The sequence below is a fragment of the Gobius niger genome, assembly GCF_951799975.1.
Source record: "Gobius niger genome assembly, chromosome: 18".
NCBI lineage: Eukaryota > Metazoa > Chordata > Actinopteri > Gobiiformes > Gobiidae > Gobius > Gobius niger.
The window spans coordinates 3,627,101-3,648,277 of NC_136869.1; the positions used below are offsets into that span (position 1 = coordinate 3,627,101).

General features: G+C 41.9%; 3 protein-coding genes across 3 annotated transcripts in view; all 3 read left to right on the forward strand.

Annotated features, from left to right (window-relative positions):
* The window catches only part of LOC306977799 (E3 ubiquitin-protein ligase TRIM11-like), a gene marked incomplete at its 3' end in the record, with an annotated part of 180,920 nt that extends 175,493 nt beyond the window's left edge, over nt 1-5,427 (forward strand). The window contains exon 2 of the mRNA XM_079576241.1: nt 4,132-5,427. Within this exon, the coding sequence (XP_079432367.1) occupies nt 4,132-5,427 (1,296 nt within the window). The remainder of the gene's footprint in view (nt 1-4,131) is intronic.
* Nucleotides 1-15,676, forward strand: part of LOC306977700 (E3 ubiquitin-protein ligase TRIM62-like) — a 202,749-nt gene extending 187,073 nt beyond the window's left edge. Inside the window, exon 2 of the mRNA XM_079576125.1 lies at nt 13,996-15,676. Within this exon, the coding sequence (XP_079432251.1) occupies nt 14,110-15,660 (1,551 nt within the window). The 5' untranslated portion in view covers nt 13,996-14,109 and the 3' untranslated portion in view covers nt 15,661-15,676. The remainder of the gene's footprint in view (nt 1-13,995) is intronic.
* LOC306977992 (E3 ubiquitin-protein ligase TRIM62-like) lies at nt 9,251-10,782 on the forward strand. Its single transcript, XM_079576448.1, has one exon. It carries the CDS (start codon nt 9,252-9,254, stop codon nt 10,764-10,766), a length of 1,515 nt encoding a protein of 504 aa, XP_079432574.1. The 5' UTR covers nt 9,251; the 3' UTR covers nt 10,767-10,782.
* Nucleotides 15,677-21,177: the final 5,501 nt, after the last annotated feature.

Below are 21,177 nucleotides of genomic sequence, written 5' to 3' on the forward strand. Positions count from 1 at the left end.
AAATGACAAAAATTGACAAAAAAATGGACAAAAAAATGACAAAAAATGACAAAAAAATTACACAAAATTACAAAAATGTGACTAAAAAGTGACGAAAAAATGACAAAAAAGTGATGACAAAAATGACAAAAAAATGACCAAAAAAGACAAAAAAATTACAAAAAAATGTGACAAAAATGTGACAAAATGTGACAAAAATGTGATGAAAAAGTGACGAAAAAGTGATGAAAAAGTGACAAAAAAATTACAAAAATGTGACAAAAATGTGACGAAAAAAATGACAAAAAATGGACCAAAAAAATGACCAAAAAAATGACCAAAAAAATGACCAAAAAAATGACCAAAAAAATGACTAAAATGTGACCAAAAATGTGACAAAAATGTGACAAAAAAGGAAAAAAAATTGACAAAAAATGCGACAAAAATGTGACAAAAAAAATGACAAAAAATTTACAAAAAACGACAAAAATGTAACGAAAAAATGACAAAAAATGTGACGGAAAAAAACACAAAAAATGTGACAAAAATGTGACAAAATGCGACAAAATGTGACAAAAATGTGACAAAAAAGTGACAAAAAATGGACAAAAATGTGATGAAAAAGTGACAAAAAAATGACAAAAAAATGACAAAAAAAATCTGATTCCTCCTATTCACAAGCTTCACAGGATCATCAAAGTCTAGTCAGCCGTCAAAGAAAGTGCCGGGATATTTGTACACAACGTTTAACTTTGAATATTTTCAGCTTTACTCCAACTCAATTAAAACCTTTCTGCAACTTTTCACTCCTGGCACAAATGGCCGCCTCGTTGCGTTTTATTGTCGTGGACTGATTCGCTGCAGACGCCTTGATCGGATTTTGCGGAAAAACAAAAAGACAATAAGAGCCTTTCCCGTGTTGTTCTTCCCAGATGGATTCAGTTAGAGTAAATATTAAAGCGTGTTCTCGGGCGCGTCGGGGAGCACTAACTTTTATGAAGCAGGGGTTCATTATTGTTTCGGAGTTATTTGAATCGTCGAGAAGAAGCCGAGTAAGAGGCACAAGTCGGAAATTTACGGGGAAATGATGGCTGTAAATTTGAAGCTTCGCCGAGGTTTCTCTGATTGCGAATCCGAGTTCAGATATTACAGAGTTTTATGTGGAGGATTTGGTTACGAGGGGTTTGTTCAAATGGTTTTCTTTTTTAAGGCATGAGATTGAAACAAATGAAGCAAATAAACCTTGAAACACAGAGTCGTTATTTTAATTTTCTGCAAACTTTGAATGATTTAGTGTCGTTGCTAAAGTAACCGAGTCTAAGGTCGTTAGAAGTTTTTATGACATTTAAAGTCAGAATCAGAATAACTTTTAACACCCGCCATAACCAAGGGCATGTTCTCCAGTTCAGCTTTATCCGAATCTAAACATTTACAGCCTATAGGCCAGTGTAATGCCTTATTTGAAAGCTAAGACGTACAAAACTGATCGCCGCTTTTTTGCGACAAATAGCTAGAGTGTGTCACTCTAAAAATCAGACCATATAGGAACATCCATCCATCCATCTTCTTCCACTTGTCCGTTGCCGGGTCGTGGGGGCAGCTGTTGGAGTTGCCCAAATCACATTGCACCAGCCCCTATGGCTCCTCCTGCAGGTGGTGGGTCCACAGAAGGACGGCCTCATGGTTCTAAACAGGCCTGTTGGTCTCTCATAAGGAGCTTCTGAACCGCTCTTTGTCTGACCCGTCATCCAGGACCTGTTTGCCCTGGGAGACCCTACAGGGGCACGAAGCCCCCGACAACAGAGCTCCAGGATCATTCGGGCGCTCAAACCCTCCACCACGTTCAGGTGGCAGCTCCAGGAGGGGCCGATAGGAATAGGCCTAATAATAATAAAACATAAGAATAATGATGACTATCCATCCATCCATCCATCCATTTTCTTCCGCTTTATCCGGGGCCGGGTCGCGGGGGCAGCAGTCTCAGCAGAGATGCCCAAACTTCCCGGTCCACACACACCTCGTCCAGCTGTTCTGGGGGGACCCCGAGGCGACACCAGGCCAGCTCGGAGACATAGTCCCACCACCGTGTCCTGGGCCTTCCACGAGGCCTTGTCCCACTAGGACATGCCTGGAACACCTCCCGCGGGAGGCGACCAGGAGGCATCCGGAACAGATGCCCGAGCCACCTCAGCTGCTCCTTTCAACGTGAAGGAGCAGCGACTCTACTCCGAGCTCCTCCCGGGTAACTGAGCTCCTCACCCGATCTCGAAGGGTGCGCCCAGCCACCCTGCGAAGGAAACTCATTTCGGCCGCTTGTATTCGCGATCTTGTCCTTTCGGTCATGACCCAAATCTCATGACCATAGGTGAGGGTGGGAACGTAGATCGATCGGTAAATCGAGAGCTTTGCCCCGACTCAGCTCCCTCTTCACCACGACAGACCGATACAGCGACCGCATCACTGCTGACGCCGCACCGATCCGTCTGTCCATCTCACGCTCCTTCCGTCCCTCACTCGTGAACAAGACCCCGAGATACTTGAACTCCTCCACTTGAGGCAAGGACTCCCCACCGACCTGAAGAGGTAGTAATAATTGTATGATGACTATCATACAATTATTACTACTACGAATAATGGGGCTGTTATTAAGAATAGTGAATAATAACAAAAGGCTGTTGACAATAAATTTGAATACAATTTGTGATGTGTTTTGGCTACTTTTTGGGTCTTTCCCTAAACCTAAGGACTCATGCAGTCTCTCCACTCATGACGTCACAGGAAGTCCCTTAGTGCTTTTTAACCTCTTAACTCCCGCCTGAACCGAGAGCATTTTCTCAGTTTTCAGTTTTACCCAAATCCTGTAGGCCAGTGTAACGCCTCATTTGAAAGCTAAGATCTACAAAACTCATCTAAATGGATCTTTTTCCTCACGTCATCAGATTTTTTTTCCATTTTTTGGGGGGGGGCATATTTAACTCATTTTTGTAAATTTATTGTCACATTTTTTTGTCACATTTTTTTGTCACATTTTTTGTCACAGTTTTCTCACTTTTTTGTCACATCTTCATCATTGTTTTCGTTTCAGTTTTGTTGCTATTTCTCACACCTTTTTTCAAGAAGCTTTTGGATTGGGGTAAAGCCAATCTGGAGAAAATGTGCTCGGTTCAGGTGGGAGTTAAGGGGTTAAAGGTATTTTTGTGGATAATTAACATGTAACAGTGGCATAAAGGAGCTTCAACAGGCTACAGCCAGTTTACAGCAACGAAACTATCGATGTGCACCGGATCAAAGCGTCCTCCAGGTGGCGCTGTAGTGCTGTGTTGTGTTGTGCCTTTAACCCCTTAACACCGAGTGTCGCTAATTCACGACATACTTCTTCCTGCAAGAATTTAGCATCAGCTTGAAAACAAAAACACATCCAATCTCTGAGTGAGAGGCGGGACATGGCCACACTGCAGACTCTCCAGAATATCCTGAAGGACAGTTCCTCTCCTCTGCACACCTTCATGACTCAGACCTCCTCCACTGGAGACCAGCTCAGGCACCAAAGACCACATATAACCAAGAAGAGCCACACAAAAAAACATGAAACATCTTTTATCCCACAAATGTTAACGCTGTTTTATAAATCTGTTTTATAGATGTTTTTTTTTATTCTATAATAATTGACACGTTTCAGGTTGAAAAGCTTTTTCTTTCCTGCTTTGTCAGTGTTTATATATAGCGGGAAATAAATCCAGGTGTCAAGGGGTTAAAGTCTTTGAGTCACAGGGAGAGCAAAGCACAGAGACCGGCTGAACAGGAAGTGCAGACGAATTCAGAGATTTCTACATGCACAGACTCAACTCTGTCCTCCAGAGTGTGAACTCTCTCTGAGCGGATCTACAGCCTGAAACTACAGACCGGAGCGGAGAGGAGCACAGAAACATGGCAGAGTCCTCTTTTGAGTCTTTCCTGACGTGTTCAGTTTGTCTGGACATTGTGACTGAGCCGGTGTCTCTGAGCTGTCACCACAGCTTCTGCAAACGCTGCCTCACGGAGCACTGGGCCCGACAGCCGAGCAGGCCCTGCCCCGTCTGCAGGAGGAGGTCTTCAAAGGAGGCTTTAGACGTCAACTTTGCTCTAAAAGAGCTGAGCATCTCCTTCAGACAGAAGCTCCAGCTGTCAGCCCAAACACAGGACCGGCCCACACAGGACCGGCCCACACAGGACCGGCCCACACAGGACCGGCCCACACAGGAGCCTCCTGCACAGGGAGCGTCAGAGCCGCCCTCAGCCCAGACCCAGAGGCAGTGGTCCGTGTGCCCCTCTCACCCGCAGGTGCCCCCTCTCTTCTGCCTGGACGACTCACGCCCGCTCTGTCCGCTCTGTGAGTTCTCTCTGCACCCACAGCACACGGTGGTGAGTGGAGAGGAGGCGCAGAGGAGGCTGAAGGAGCTGATCTCCTCACAGCTGCAGGCTCTGACTGAGGAGAAACATCAGTGTGAGGAGCTACAGCAGAGCTATGAGGAGATACAGCTCTACGCAGAGAAACAGGCGGGAGACTGCGAGCGCCACATCAGGGCGGGGTTCTCTCGGCTGCACCAGTTCCTTCAGGAGGAGGAGCAGAGGGCCTTATCCGCTCTGAGAGAGGAGCAGCTCCGACAGAAGAAGAACATCAGCCCAGAGCTGGAGAAGCTCCGGGAGAAGCTGAGCTCTGTGGACAAGATCATCCAGGAGCTGCAGCAGCAGCTGGAGACACACACCTACAGGCCCCGACAGGAGAGCACCCCGCCCCGCCCACGGCCCAAAGCAGGACTGCTCCTGGACCAGGCCAAAGTCCTGGGAAACCTGGGCTTCAGGGTCTGGACCCGGATGAAGAGACTGGTCAAATATCAACCTGTCGTTTTGGATCCAAACACTGCGAATCCAGAACTCAGTCTGTCTGACGACCTGAGCTCAGTGAGAAGGACAGAGGCTCGGAATAAAGAACTCCCTGATGTCCCAGAGCGGTTCAGTAAATATGCCATAGTCCTGGGCTCTGTGAGCTACAGCTCTGGGACTCACCAGTGGGACGTGGAGGTGGGAGACCTCCCTCACTGGGCCATAGGAGTCGCCAAAGAGACGATCGAGAGGAAAGAAAAGAGTCAAGCTTCACTTGAAAATGGATTATTGTGTTTTGGTTACTGTGAAAGACAATACAATGACGGCTCTAAACATGTGAAAGTGAAGAAGTCTCCAGAGAAGATCCGAGTGAAGCTGGACTTTAACAAAGGAACTCTGTCCTTCTCTGACGCTGATCACATGACCCCCCTGTTCTCTCACACTGTGCCCAAAGGAACATCCACCGACAAACTCTTTCCTTTGTTCTATATCGGACCTGAAGAAGGCAGTGAAACCAAAGAACTGAAGATCTGTGAAGTTCAGAGTGAAGACAGTTGGTCCATGGATTATCCTCCTATTTTCTGAATGTGGCTTTTGATTTCCTTTTGAGAGGAGAATTTAGGTGGCGGCTTTAACATCTGTTTCTTGATAATAAATCTGGGACTGGGTTCAGACACAGAAACATCAGCTGCAGAGCAAAGGTTTAAACGCTCTGTTCATGATTATTGTACAGAAAGTCTGTTCTTAAGTGTCATTTTATTGAACATTGTGTCATTTCTGCTTTGTATCAAATGAATCAGTAACAATCATTTTCTGAATCTTAAATCGATGGTAAATCTCTTTGTTAATGAACAGTGTTGTTGGAGTTTGGATTTTGAAGAATAAAATGGACTTAAATGTTTCTGCAGTGGAAAGTATTTGTCCTGCCCTCACACTTTCACCATTGTTCCTTTTTTATGGGTTTATTAGTTGGACACAGAGCATGGAGATCGAAGGAAGATGATGCTAAAACTGAAAAGAGAGAGTTTTTTCTCACTTTTTTATCCCACTTTTGTCATATTATAAGTCGCTTTTTTATGGCTTTCTTCTTGCTTTTTCATCACTCTTTAGTCGTGTTTTTGTTAAAATATATTATCAAAATATTGACAAAGAAAAAAAACAAATAAAGCAGCATAATAGTGACTCAAAAGTGACTCAAAAACTCAACAAAAAAGCATTAAAAAAACAACGATTAAAAGCCGACAAAAACGTGACGACAACTTGATAAAAAATAAGTGACAAAAACCCACAAAAAAAGCTACGGAAAATCAAGAAAAACATGACAAACAGGAAATATAATAGTGACCAAAGAGCAACAAAAATGCAACAAAATCATGCCACCAAAGCTACAAAAAAGTGACAAATAAAAGCAATGAAAAAGCAACAAAAGCATGACAAAAAGGAAATATAATAGTGACTAAAAAGTGACACAAAAGCATCAAAAAGAACAAAGAAAAAGCGACGAAAACATGACGAAAACTAGACAAATAAGTGACGAAAACACAACCTAAAAAGTGACAATAACAGCAATGAAAAATCAACAAAACATGACAACATAATAGTGACCAAAAAGCAACAAAAAGTGACAAATGAAAGCAATGAAAAAGCAACAAAAACATGGCAAAAAGGAAACATAATAGTGACGAAAACGCACCAAAAAGAACAATGAAAAAGCGACAAAAACTAGACAAATAAGTGACGAAAACACAACCTAGAAAGTGACAATAACAGCAAAGAAAAAGCAACAAAAACTTGGCAAAAAAGAAACGTAATAGTGACTAAAAAGTGACTGAAAAGTGTGACAAAAAGAGCAATGGAAGAAGTTAAAAAACGGCAAAAAAACATAAAAACGTGGCGACGAGACAAAATAGTCAGATTACGTTTGTTGGTCTTAGCTTTCAAATGAGACATTACACTGTTTGCTGGAAACAATGTGCTGGGTTCAGGTTAGAGGTTAAACACCAGTGTGACAGTGGTGAAGGATTAGGCTGGGATGTAGGGCTGGGCGATATATCGATATTTAAGATATACCGATATATTTTTTAATGAGATGTGGAATTAGACCATATCGTGTATATTGGGATATTTCAAATGTGCCATTTTATATCACTACTGCCACCTAGAAGTTTTTATGACATTTAAAGTCAGAATCACAATAACTTTTAACACCCGACTTTAACCGAGGGCAACTCCAGTTCAGCTTTACCCAAATCTAAACGTTTACAGCCTATGGGCCAGTGTAGTGCCTTATTTGAAAGCTAAGACGTACAAAACTGATCGCCGCTTTTTTGTCATGTTTGTCATGTTGCTTTTAGATTTGGGTAAAGCCAAACTGGAGAAAATGTGCTCGGTTCAGGTGGGGGTTAAATACCTTCTACAATGTATGTGACACTAAATTTACACCAGTTACCAATTATTATACCTTAACTTACCTTTACTTTTAAGGTCTGGACCTTTATTTTGAAATTCATGCACAAATATGAAAATGTATGGATCATCTTCAATACCTTCTACATTTTTTACTGTACTGGCACCAAATTTACGCTAGTTACCAATTACCATACTAGCAACGTACTACAACCTTTATTTTTGGGATCTGGACTTTTATTTTGAAATGTATGTCAATATATGAACATTTGTGGATATTACTCTTTAACCCCTTAACTCCCACCTGAACCGAGCACGTTTTCTCCAGTTTGGCTTTACCCCAGTCCAAAAGCTTCTGGAACAAAGCTGAGACGAAAACAATGATGGAAATGTGACGAAAAAGAGAGAAAACATTGACAAAAAAGTGACGAAAAATGAATGGAAAAAGTGGCAAAAATGTCACAAGAAATTGACGAAAAATGGATGAAAAAATGACAAAAAAGTGGAAAAAATGTGACAAAACAATTACAAAAATATGAAAAAAAAATGGATGAAAATTTGACGAAAAATTGATGAAAAAATGGACAAAAATGCGATTAAAAAAATTGACAAAAATGTGACGAAAAAATGAAAAAAAATTGACCAAAAAATTGACAAAAAAATGACAAAAATGTGATAAAAATGTGACGAAAAAATTACAAAAAATTGATGAAAAATTGACCAAAAAATGACAAAAAAGTTACAAAAATGAGTTGAATACCCAACAAAAAAATGATGGAAAAAAAATCTGCTGACGTGAAGAAAAAGATCCTCTCGGTTCAGGCGGGAGTTAAGAGGTTAATGGCTTCTACAATCATTACTGTATTGGCTCCAGTTATTCATTATTATACCAGCAACTTACTACAACCTTTATTTTGTAGGTCTGAGCCTTTATTTTGAAATCCATACCAGGTCTGGGCTCATTCTACACATTAGGACATTGTTGGAACATGTAGGGGGAGGAAAATACTTAATTTTAAACATTTTAATCTCTGAATAGCCACTTTAAGGATGCCGTCCAGCAGGGGGCAGGTGTGAAACAGTGACTTCTCCTCAATCAAGGCATGCTTGATATCATTTGTACTTTTGTAACTGTTGAAAGAAAAAGAAAGCAAGGAAAGAAAGAAAGAAATACAGACTTTTTAAGACTTTTCTTTTTTCTATAATCGAGCTGCCCTAGACATTAGAGGAAAAGGTAAAATTCCTCATGCTTGAGTTATTATATCTCCATGGATCTCCTAGTCCCAGTTTTCTTACCGTATTATTATGTGTTTTTGTTTATTTTGTGGACCCACCTCCATTGGTGTTCTGTCTAACTTACCATCTTGTACAGAAAGTTCTCTTTATAGGAAGATTTAGGTCATGAACATTATGGGCCGGATCTTGTGCACAAGAAGCCGACCAATAGCTAGAGTCAGTCTAAAAACCAGACCATATAAGGAATAGGCCTAATAATAATAAAACATAATAATAATAATGGGGCTATTATTAAGAATAGTGATTAATAATGAAAGGCCATTGACTACAAATTTTACTACAATTTGTGATCTGTTTTGTCTTAATGAAGTCCCTGACCCTGAGTGATTTTTAAAGTTTTTTTGTGGCTAAAATACATGTAACAGCGACAAAGGAGCTTAAGCAGAAAACAGGCAGTTTACAACAACAAAACTATTGAAAAGAAATGCACTGAATCAAAGTGTCCTCCAGGTGGCGCTGTAGTGTAGTTGTTGTTCTAGTTGTCTTGTTATGTGTAATGTACTTTGCCTTTAACGTCTTTGAGTCACGAGGAGAGATCAGGAGAGAGCAAAGGTTACACAGACCGTTTGAACAGGAAGTGCAGACGTATTGTAAGTGTTTACAGATTTTAACAGCACAGACTCAACTCTGTCCTCCAGAGTGTGAACTCTCTCTGAGCGGATCTACAGCCTGAAACTACAGACCGGAGCGGAGAGGAGACCAGAAACATGGCAGAGTCCTCTCTGGAGTCTTTCCTGACGTGTTCAGTTTGTCTGGACATTGTGACTGAGCCGGTGTCTCTGAGCTGTCACCACAGCTTCTGCAAACGCTGCCTCACGGAGCACTGGGCCCGACAGCCGAGCAGGCCCTGCCCCGTCTGCAGGAGGAGGTCTTCAAAGGAGGCTTTAGACGTCAACTTTGCTCTAAAAGAGCTGAGCATTTCCTTCAGACAGAAGCTCCAGCTGTCAGGCCAAACACAGGACCGGCCCACACAGGACCGGCCCACACAGGACCGGCCCACACAGGAGCCTCCTGCACAGGGAGCGTCAGAGCCGCCCTCAGCCCAGACCCAGAGGCAGTGGTTCGTGTGCCCCTCTCACCCGCAGGTGCCCCCTCTCTTCTGCCTGGACGACTCACGCCCGCTCTGTCCGCTCTGTGAGTTCTCTCTGCACCCACAGCACACGGTGGTGAGTGGAGAGGAGGCGCAGAGGAGGCTGAAGGAGCTGATCTCCTCACAGCTGCAGGCTCTGACTGAGGAGAAACATCAGTGTGAGGAGCTACAGCAGAGCTATGAGGAGATACAGCTCTACGCAGAGAAACAGGCGGGAGACTGCGAGCGCCACATCAGGGCGGGGTTCTCTCGGCTGCACAAGTTCCTTCAGGAGGAGGAGCAGAGGGCCTTATCCGCTCTGAGAGAGGAGCAGCTCCGACAGAAGAAGAACATCAGCCCAGAGCTGGAGAAGCTCCGGGAGAAGCTGAGCTCTGTGGACAAGATCATCCAGGAGCTGCAGCAGCAGCTGGAGACACACACCTACAGGCCCCGACCCAGATCACCATGCTCCTCTCCACCCCACCCAAAGACCAAAGCAGGACTGCTCCTGGACCAGGCCAAAGTCCTGGGAAACCTGGGCTTCAGGGTCTGGACCCGGATGAAGAGACTGGTCAGATATCAACCTGTCGTTTTAGATCCAAACACTGCGTGTCCAGTTCTCAGTCTGTCTGACGACCTGAGCTCAGTGAGAAACACAGAGACTTGGAATAAAGAACTCCCTGAGGTCCCAGAGCGGTTCAGTCCCTGGGCCATAGTCCTGGGCTCTGTGGGCTACAGCTCTGGGACTCACCAGTGGGACGTAGAGGTGGGAGACCTCCCTGACTGGGGCCTCGGAGTCGCCAAAGAGTCGATCGAGAGGAAAGAAAAGAGTCGAGCTTCACTTGAAAAGGGATTATTGGATTTTGGTCACAATGAAGGACAATACGACGACGGCTCTAAACCTGTGAAAGTGAAGAAGTCTCCAGAGAAGATCCGAGTGAAGCTGGACTTTAACACAGGAACACTGTCCTTCTCTGACGCTGATCACATGACCCCCCTGTGCTCTCTCACTGTGCCCAAAGGAACATCCACCGGCAAACTCTTTCCTTACTTCTGGGTAGGATCTGCAGGTGGCGCTAAAACCAAAGAACTGAAGATCTGTGAGGTTCAGAGTGAAGACAGTTGGTCCATGGATTATCCTCCTATTTTCTGAATGTGGCTTTTGCTTTTCTTTTGAGAGGAGAATTTGTGTGGAAATATGATATTTACGCAATAAAAACAAAAAGTTATTTTCTCTCACTGCTGCTTTAACATCTGTGTCTTGATAATGAATCTGGGACTGGGTTCAGACACAGAAACATCAGCTGCAGAGCAAAGGTTTAAACGCTCTGTTCATGATTATTGTACAGAAAGTCTGTTCTTAAGTGTCATTTTATTGAACATTGTGTCATTTCTGCTTTGTATCAAATTATTCAGTAACAATCATTTTCTGAATCTTAAATCGATGGTAAATCTCTTTGTTAATGAACAGTGTTGTTGGAGTTTGGATTTTGAAGAATAAAATGGACTTAAATGTCTCTGCAGTGGAAAGTGTTTGTCCTGCCCTCACACTTTCACCATTGTTCCTTTTTTATGGGTTTATTAGTTGGACACAGAGCATGGAGATCGAAGGAAGATAAACTGTGAACAAGACACAGAGTATAGTTTTGCTCACTTTTTTTCCCCACTTTTGTCATATTTTTAGTCGCTTTTTTGTGGCTTTCTTCTTATTTTTTCCTCACTCTTTAGTCGTGTTTTTGTTAAAATATATTATCAAAAATATTGACAAAGATGAAAACGTAACAAAAAAACCCCAAATAAAGCAGCATAATAGTGACTCAAAAGTGACTCAAAAAATCAACAAAAAAGCATGTAAAAAAAACAATAAAAAGCCGACAAAAACGTGACGACAACTTGATAAAAAATGAGTGACAAAAACCCACAAAAAAGCTACGGAAAATCAAGAAAAACATGACAGGCAACATAATAGTGACCAAAGAGCAACAAAAATGCAACAAAAAACATGCCGCCAAAGCTGCAAAAAAGTGACAAATAAAAGCAATGAAAAAGCCACAAAAGCAACAAAAACATGACAAAAAGGACACATAATAGTGACTAAAAAGTGACACAAAAGCATCAAAAATAACAAAGAAAAAGCGACGAAAACTAGACAAATAAGTGATGAAAACACAACCTAAAAAGTGACAATAACAGCAAAGAAAAAGCAACAAAAACTTGGCAAAAAAGAAACGTAATAGTGACTAAAAAGTGACTGAAAAGTGTGACAAAAAGAGCAATGGAAGAAGCAAAAAAACGGCAAAAAAAACATAAAAACGGGGCGACGAGACAAAAAAGTCAGATTACGTTTGTTGGTCTTAGCTTTCAAATGAGACATTCCACTGTTTGCTTTTAGATTTGGGTAAAGCCGAACTGGAAACAATGTGCTGGGTTCAGGTTAGAGGTTAAACACCAGTGTGACAGGGGTGAAGGATTAGGCTGGGATGTAGGGCTGGGCGAGATATCGATATTTAAGATATACTGATATATTTTTAAATGAGATGTGGAATTAGACCATATCGTGTATATTGGGATATTTCAAATGTGCCATTTTATATCACTACTGCCACCTAGAAGTTTTCATGACATTTAAAGTCAGAATCAGAATAACTTTTAACACCCGACTTTAACCGAGGGCATGTTCGACAGTTCAGCTTTACCCAAATCTAAACGTTTACAGCCTATGGGCCAGTGTAATGCCTTATTTGAAAGCTAAGACGTACAAAACTGATCGCCGCTTTTTTGCGACAAATAGCTAGAGGGCGTCACTCTAAAAAACAGACCATATAGGAACATCCATCCATCCATCTTCTTCCACTTGTCCGTTTCCAGGTCGTGAATCACATTGCACCAGCCCCTTATGGCGCCCCCTGCAGGTGGTGGGTCCACAGAAGGACGGCCTCACGATTAAACAGGCCTGTTGGTCTCTCATAAGGAGCTTCTGAACCGCTCTTTGTCTGACCCGTCACCAGGACCTGTTTGCCATGGGAGACCCTACCAGGGGCACCAAGCCCCCGACAACAGAGCTCCAGGATCATTCAGGTGCTCATACCCTCCACCACGTTCAGGTGGCGGCTCCAGGAGGGGCCGATAGGAATAGCCCTAATAATAATAAAACATGAGAATAATTATGACTATCATACAATTATTACTACTACGAATAATGGGGCTGTTATTAAGAATAGTGATTAATAATAAAAGGCTGTTGACAATAAATTTGAATACAATTTGTGATGTATTTTGGCTACTTTTTGGGTCTTTCCCTAAACCTAAGGACTCATGCAGTCTCTCCACTCATGACGTCACAGGAAGTCCCTTAGTGCTGTTTAACCTCTTAACTCCCGCCTGAACCGAGAGCATTTTCTCCAGTTCAGCTTTACCCAAATCCTGTAGGCCAGTGTAACGCCTCATTTGAAAGCTAAGATCTACAAAACTCATCTAAATGGATCTTTTTCCTCACGTCATCAGATTTTTTTTCCATTTTTGGGGGGGGGTATTCAACTAATTTTTGTAAATTTATTGTCATTTTTTGTCACATTTTTTTGTCACATTTTTTGTCAAAGTTTTTTCACTTTTTTGTCACATCTTCATCATTGTTTTCGTCTCAGTTCTGTCGCTATTTTTCACACCTTTTTTCCAGAAGCTTTTGGATTGGGGTAAAGCCAATCTGGAGAAAATGTGCTCGGTTCAGGTGGGAGTTAAGGGGTTAAAGGTATTTTGTGGATAAAAAACATGTAACAATGGCATAAAGGAGCTTCAACAGGCTACAGCCAGTTTACAGCAACGAAACTATCGATGTGCACCGGATCAAAGCGTCCTCCAGGTGGCGCTGTAGTGCTGTGTTGTGTTGTGCCTTTAACCCCTTAACACCGAGTGTCGCTAATTCACGACATACTTCTTCCTGCAAGAATTTAGTATCAGCTTGAAAACAAAAACACATCCAATCTCTGAGTGAGAGGCGGGACATGGCCACAGTGCAGACTCTCCAGAACATCCTGAAGGACAGTTCCTCTCCTCTGCACACCTTCATGACTCAGACCTCCTCCACTGGAGACCAGCTCAGGCACCAAAGACCACATGCAACCAAGAAGAGCCACAAAAAAACATGAAACATCTTTTATCCCACAAATGTTAACGTTGTTTTATAAATCTGCTTTATAGATGTTTTTTTTATTCTATTGTAATTGACACATTTCAGCTTTTTCTTTCCTGCTTTGTCAGTGTTTAATGATTTTATATATAGTGGGAAATAAATTCAGGTGTCAAGGGGTTAAAGTCTTTGAGTCACAGGGAGAGCAAAGCACAGACCGGTTGAACAGGAAGTGCAGACGAAAGTATTCAACAAGTGTTCAGAGATTTCAACAGCACAGACTCAACTCTGTCCAACGAAGACTCTAAACTCTCTCTGAGCGGATCTACAGCCTGAAACTACAGACCGGAGCGGAGAGGAGCACAGAAACATGGCAGAGTCCTCTTTTGAGCCTTTCCTGACGTGTTCAGTTTGTCTGGACATTGTGACTGAGCCGGTGTCTCTGAGCTGTCACCACAGCTTCTGCAAACGCTGCCTCACGGAGCACTGGGCCCGACAGCCGAGCAGGCCCTGCCCCGTCTGCAGGAGGAGGTCTTCAAAGGAGGCTTTAGACGTCAACTTTGCTCTAAAAGAGCTGAGCGTCTCCTTCAGACAGAAGCTCCAGCTGTCAGCCCAAACACAGGACCGGCCCACACAGGACCGGCCCACACAGGACCGGCCCACACAGGACCGGCCCACACAGGACTGGCCCACACAGGACCGGCCCACACAGGAGCCTCCTGCACAGGGAGCGTCAGAGCCGCCCTCAGCCCAGACCCAGAGGCAGTGGTCCGTGTGCCCCTCTCACCCGCAGGTGCCCCCTCTCTTCTGCCTGGACGACTCACGCCCGCTCTGTCCGCTCTGTGAGTTCTCTCTGCACCCACAGCACACGGTGGTGAGTGGAGAGGAGGCGCAGAGGAGGCTGAAGGAGCTGATCTCCTCACAGCTGCAGGCTCTGACTGAGGAGAAACATCAGTGTGAGGAGCTACAGCAGAGCTATGAGGAGATACAGCTCTACGCAGAGAAACAGGCGGGAGACTGCGAGCGCCACATCAGGGCGGGGTTCTCTCGGCTGCACAAGTTCCTTCAGGAGGAGGAGCAGAGGGCCTTATCCGCTCTGAGAGAGGAGCAGCTCCGACAGAAGAAGAACATCAGCCCAGAGCTGGAGAAGCTCCGGGAGAAGCTGAGCTCTGTGGACAAGATCATCCAGGAGCTGCAGCAGCAGCTGGAGACACACAACTACAGGCCCCGACAGGAGAGCACCCGGCCCCGCCCACGGCCCAAAGCAGGACTGCTCCTGGACCAGGCCAAAGTCCTGGGAAACCTGGGATTCAGGGTCTGGACCCGGATGAAGAGACTGGTCAGATATCAACCTGTCGTTTTAGATCCAAACACTGCGAGTCCGTACCTCAGTCTGTCTGACGACCTGAGCTCAGTGAGAAGGACAGAGGCTCTGAATAAAGAACTCCCTGAGGTCCCAGAGCGGTTCCGTAAATATCACATAGTCCTGGGCTCTGTGGGCTACAGCTCTGGGATTCACCAGTGGGACGTGGAGGTGGGGGACCTCCCGGCCTGGGGCCTAGGAGTCACCAAAGAGTCGATTGAGAGGAAAGAAAAGAGTCAAGCTTCACTTTTAAAGGGATCATTGCCTTTTTATTACATTAAAGGACAATACGGTGACGGCTCTAAACCTGTGGAAGTGAAGAAGTCTCCAGAGAAGATCCGAGTGAAGCTGGACTTTAACAAAGGAACTCTGTCCTTCTCTGACGCTGATCACATGACCCCCCTGTGCTCTCACACTGTGCCCAAAGGAACATCCACCGACAAACTCTTTCCTTACTTCTCTGTGGGACCTGCAGGTGGCGCTAAAACCAAAGAACTGAAGATCTGTGAGGTTCAGAGTGAAGACAGTCACTCCATGGACTATCCTCCTTCTTTCTGAATATGGCTTTTGATTTTCTTTTGAGAGGAGGATTTTGGTGGAAAGATGATATTTGAGTAATTACTCAAACAAAAAGTTATTTTCTCTCACTGCTGCTTTAACATCTGTTTCTTGATAATAAATCTGGGACTGGGTTAAGACACAGAAACATCAGCTGCAGAGCAAAGGTTTAAACGCTCTGTTCATGATTATTGTACAGAAAGTCTGTTCTTGAGTGTCATTTTATTGAACATTGTGTCATTTCTGCTTTGTATCAAATTATTCAGTAACAATCATTTTCTGAATCTTAAATCGATGGTAAATCTCTTTGTTAATGAACAGTGTTGTTGGAGTTTGGATTTTGAAGAATAAAATGGACTTAAATGTCTCTGCAGTGGAAAGTATTTTTCCTGCTCTCACACTTTCACCATTGTTCCTTTTTTATGGGTTTATTAGTTGGACACAGCATGGAGATCGAAGGAAGACGATGCTAAAACTGTGAACAAGACACAGAGTATAGTTTTGCTCTTTGATCCCACTTTTGTCATATTTTTAGTCGCTTTTTTGTGGCTTTCTTCTTGCTTTTTCCTCACTCTTTAGTCGTGTTTTTGTTAAAATATATTATCAAAATATTGACAAAGATGAAAACGTAACAAAAACATGCCGGCAAAGCTACAAAAAGTGACAAATAAAAGCAATGAAAAAGCAACAAAAGCCACAAAAACATGGCAAAAAGGACACATAATAGTGACTATAAAGTGACACAAAAGCATCAAAAATAACAATGAAAAAGCGACAAAAACATGACAAAAACTAGACAAATAAGTGACGAACCCACAACCTAAAAAGTGGCAATAACAGCAATGAAAAATCAACAAAACATGACAAAATAAGACTGACACAAAAGCAACAAAAACGTGACGAAAACTTAATTAAAAAAGTCACAAAAACCCACGGAAAAATGATGAAAAAGCAACAAAAAAACTTGATTAAAAAAAAAGTGACAAATCAACAAAACCATGACAAACATGCAACATAATAGTGACCAAAAAGCAACAAAAAAGTGACAAATAAAAGTAATGAAAAAGCAACAAAAACATGACAAAAAGGAAACATAATAGCGACTAAAAAGTGACTAAAAAGTGACTGTAAAGTGTGACAAAAAGAGCAATGGAAGAAGCGAAAAAACGGCAAAAAAACATAAAAACGCGGCGACGAGACAAAAAAGTTCAGATTACGTTTGTTGGTCTTAGCTTTCAAATGAGACATTACACTGTTTGCTTTTAGATTTGGGTAAAGCCAAACTGGAGAAAATGTGCTGGGTTCAGGTTAGAGGTTAAACACCAGTGTGACAGTGGTGAAGGATTAGACTGGGATGTAGGGCTGGGCGATATATCGATATTTAAGATATACCAATATATTTTTAAATGAGATGTGGAATTAGACCATATCGTGTATATTGGGACCCGAATTAACACCTTTTTGAGTGACAGTGCAGGATTTTAGAGGCAGTTGTGGTGAACAGGTCTGAGCTCATTCTACACATTAGGACATGGCTGGAGGGGGAGGAAAATACTTAATTTTAACATTTTTAAACTCCGTGTAGTCCCTTTAACCTCTTGACTCCCACCTGAACATGTTTTCTCCTGTTCTCCAAAGTCTCCAAATCTAAAAGCTTCTTCAAAATGGCGACAAAAAAACAAGAAGAAAATGAGGATGTAAATTGACAAAAATGACAAAAATCCAACAAAAAAAGACAAAAATCCAGCAAAAAAAAAAGACAAAAATCCAGCAAAAAAAAAAGACAAAAATCCAGCAAAAAAATGACAAAAATCCAGCACAAAATGACAAAAATCCAGCATAAAAATGACAAAAATCCAGCAAAAAATGACAAAAATCCAGCAAAAAATGTGACAAAAATCCAGCAAAAAATGACAAAAATCCAGCTAAAAATGTGACAAAAATCCAGCAAAAAATGACAAAAATCCAGCAAAAAAAATACAAAAATCCAGCTAAAAATGACAAAAATCCAGCAAAAAAAATACAAAAATCCAGCTAAAAATGACAAAAATCCAGCAAAAAAAATGACAAAAATCCAGCAAAAAATGTGACAAAAATCCAGCAAAAAATGACAAAAATCCAGCAAAAAATGACAAAAATCCAGCAAAAAATGACAAAAATCCAGCAAAAAATGTGACCAAAAAGTGACAATAATCCAACAAAAAAGTGACAGTAATTCAGCAAAAAATGAAAAAAAAAAAAAAGGGACATAAAGAGGAGGCAAAGAGGAGAGAATGCATTTGGTCTTGGCTGGTGGTAAGAGGTTAACAAAAAGAAACAGGTAGTCTCAAACTGATTTTTAAAAAAGTTTATCTTAAACTGAGCACTTTATTTTGTTATCTCTTTATACATAAATTCTGCCCTCAGAAAAAGTTTGACCTATTTTATTTTATAGGCAATTTCTTATTTAAGATGTATTTTTTTAATTTAAATTGCACCTTATGGAGCTTTGTTGTACAGTGTATATGTTTACATTTTATAGTGAGTTTTCAATCAAAGTGCTCGCTGGCTTTGACGTAACATTTAATTTCACAGCTCCCACTTTGCAGAAAAAATATCGGGATATATATCGTATATCGATATTCAACCTAAATACATTTCACCCAGCCCTAATGGGATGTATACTGTCTGAACTAACAGGAGCCGTACTCACACTAAGATCTCCACAAACACAATAATACACAGAAGTGCGTGGCTTTGATCGTAATCCTCCAGGAAGGACATTAACTGTTCAAAACATAAACACCGTGTTGACAATTTACCCTCATAAAGCTCCATTAGAGCCGCGGTTACACCTCATCATTCCTGTTATCCATGTCCCGCGCCTTTAATGTGGACACACGGCCCAAATGTAACCAAATCACGGTAATGAAACGCCTGCTCTCGCCGCGCGGGATTTTTCTCTGATTATGGAATTGATCTGAGGCTCTCGGCGGCCGCATAAATCAAATCCACTCGGAGAGAAAAAGGGAACGAAATGGAAAAGCCGCCCCGGTGAGGAGCAGAGAGCTGGAGTATAGTGCTCTGGGCTTTCAGGCTTTCACCTCGTAGAATGTCTGACCTGCACAGAACCACCGGGCCTGTTTCAAAATCAAAGTGAGTCTAGGAACATTATTAAAAAGATATTTAGATCTGTACAACTTGTGCATAACAAATATAATATCAGTTATTCTTAACCTCTTAACTCCCGCCTGAACCGAGAGGATCTTTTTCCTCCCGTCATCAGATTTTTGTTTTTTTTGTTGGGTATTCAACTTATTTTTGTAACTTTTTTGTCATTTTTTGTCACATTCTTGTCATTTTTTGTCAAATTTTTATCACATTTTGTCATTTTTTGTCAATTTTTTGTCAATTTCTTGTGACATTTTTGCCACATTTTTTGTCACATTTTTGTCTCATTTTTGTCATTTTTTTTGTCACATTTTTGCCACATTTTTTTTGTCACATTTTTGTCATTTTTTTGTTCACATTTTTGTCATTTTTGTCACATTTTTGTCATTTTTTTGCCATTTTTTTGGTCATTTTTGCCACATTTTTTGTCATTTTTTCGTCATTTTTTCTGTCAATGTTTTTCTCACTTTTTTGTCACATTTCCATCATTGTTTTCGTCTCAGTTTTGTCGCTATTTTCACAGCTTTTTTCCAGAAGCTTTTGGATTTGGGTAAAGCCAAACTGGAGAAAATGTGCTCGGTTCAGGTGGGAGTTAAGGGGGTTACACAGCATTTCATAAACTACAATTTCCCTGCAACGACCCGGAGGTGAAATACACACTAATGGAATCACGAAGAAGAAGCTAACAGGCTAACTTTAAGCTAACTGTGGGCTAGCGCCACTTAAACAGTGTTTACAGCCAAGTGTGAGTGAAAAAAATGATCTCCATTGCATAATTGATGTACAATATCCAGTGTCAGTGTAGCATTTACTCTCACGGACAATAAGCGGATTTGGCATCTCACCGAGCGCAAAGCATGCTGGTCCAGGTTAAAGGTCAGGACAACCCAGATCATATCCCAAACTGTCAACGTGACCGGGTGTGACACAGATATTGAATATTTTGAGCGTTGAAAATCAGTGTTTTAAAAGAATTCGGTAAGAAACAGGGACACAGTGTTCCTGGGAAGAGAAAAATAACTTGTTGCCTTTGCTAAACCAATAAATAAATTAAAAACCGTTGTTGTATTAAGTAAATAGATTGGTTACAAATAGCATTAGTAGTTGGCTATAACTAATTTAATCCATTCGTCTCACGATGTTCTGGATCTTTTCTTTCAGTAGGAAGTTTGATAAGTACGTGTGGTGGCTCAACACCTGCAGTGGCGCTTTTGGCCTCTAGGGGCATGAGTGACTTAGTTCTGCTTAGTCAGAACCAAAACAAATATCAGTTCACTGTCTGATATTTGCAGTCAATACCCGATATCATATTTTTTCCAGTATCGGGTCTGATATCCGATCTACGTCAACAGTCAGTAACCCGTTTATATTAGCAATAACCCGGTTGTCCATGTAAACCCAACCCCAAATATGACCCCTGGGTTATTCCTTATCAAACCCGAATACATTCATATATATGCGTATTGGAATATCCCCATCGAAAGGAACATGAATTTGTGTTCATGGAATCTTGGATTTTTGAGTACAGGAAGTACTTGTATGCGCCGTGTCTGGCGTGAAGCTAGAAATGGGAAACGAGTGGCATGGATGTGTACATTTCCTATTTCTTCTACGTTCTCTCCTTTTAATGTAGACCATGAGGCACAGTCGTGTAAAGTCCTGCAGGTGGGTCAGTTCCAGCACCAATTGCAAACAAACGCGACTGTTGTTGACTGTTCATTATCCATCGTGCTGCTGCTGTTTCTGTTGTCTTTGGATTCAGGAAGAAGAAGCAGAAATTACATGTATGTGCGTCATGGCGTTGAGAAATGGTACGTCTTGACCAGGGGTTCCCGACTGGGGTCCTCAACAGGCGGACCAGAGGCTTTAGTCCAGACCCCAAAGCCTTTTCATCCTCTCAATATACTTAATTTCTAAGGCTGAGTTAAAAAATATCTTAATTTGAATAATATTGAAAGAAAATGGCAATGCTGTGATCAGCCCTGCTCTGTAAATACACAGCCTGTGCTCCTGTTTTAACATTTTCAAGAGCAATGACTGCATTTTGTCCGGACCCTGGACATATATCGAAAGTTATGAAAGAAAAGCTTGATTTAGTTGGGGACTCCTGGTCTAGACATTTGGATCGGGATGTTCCAACTGATTACACTGACCATGTACTCTCTCTGCTCACACATGTAAACAGGTTTTTCCAAATGTTTCAGAAACCGGAATATTGACCTTTATCCAAAGCCTGAAAACCCATAGTCACTGTTTGTTTATATCAGATAGAACATACTGTGCTGAAAGGTTTCTCAATATTGCACACTGGTATGGCATATCCACAGACTTTTTTTTTTGAAGTGTATGTGCTCCTAAAGCAGGAGA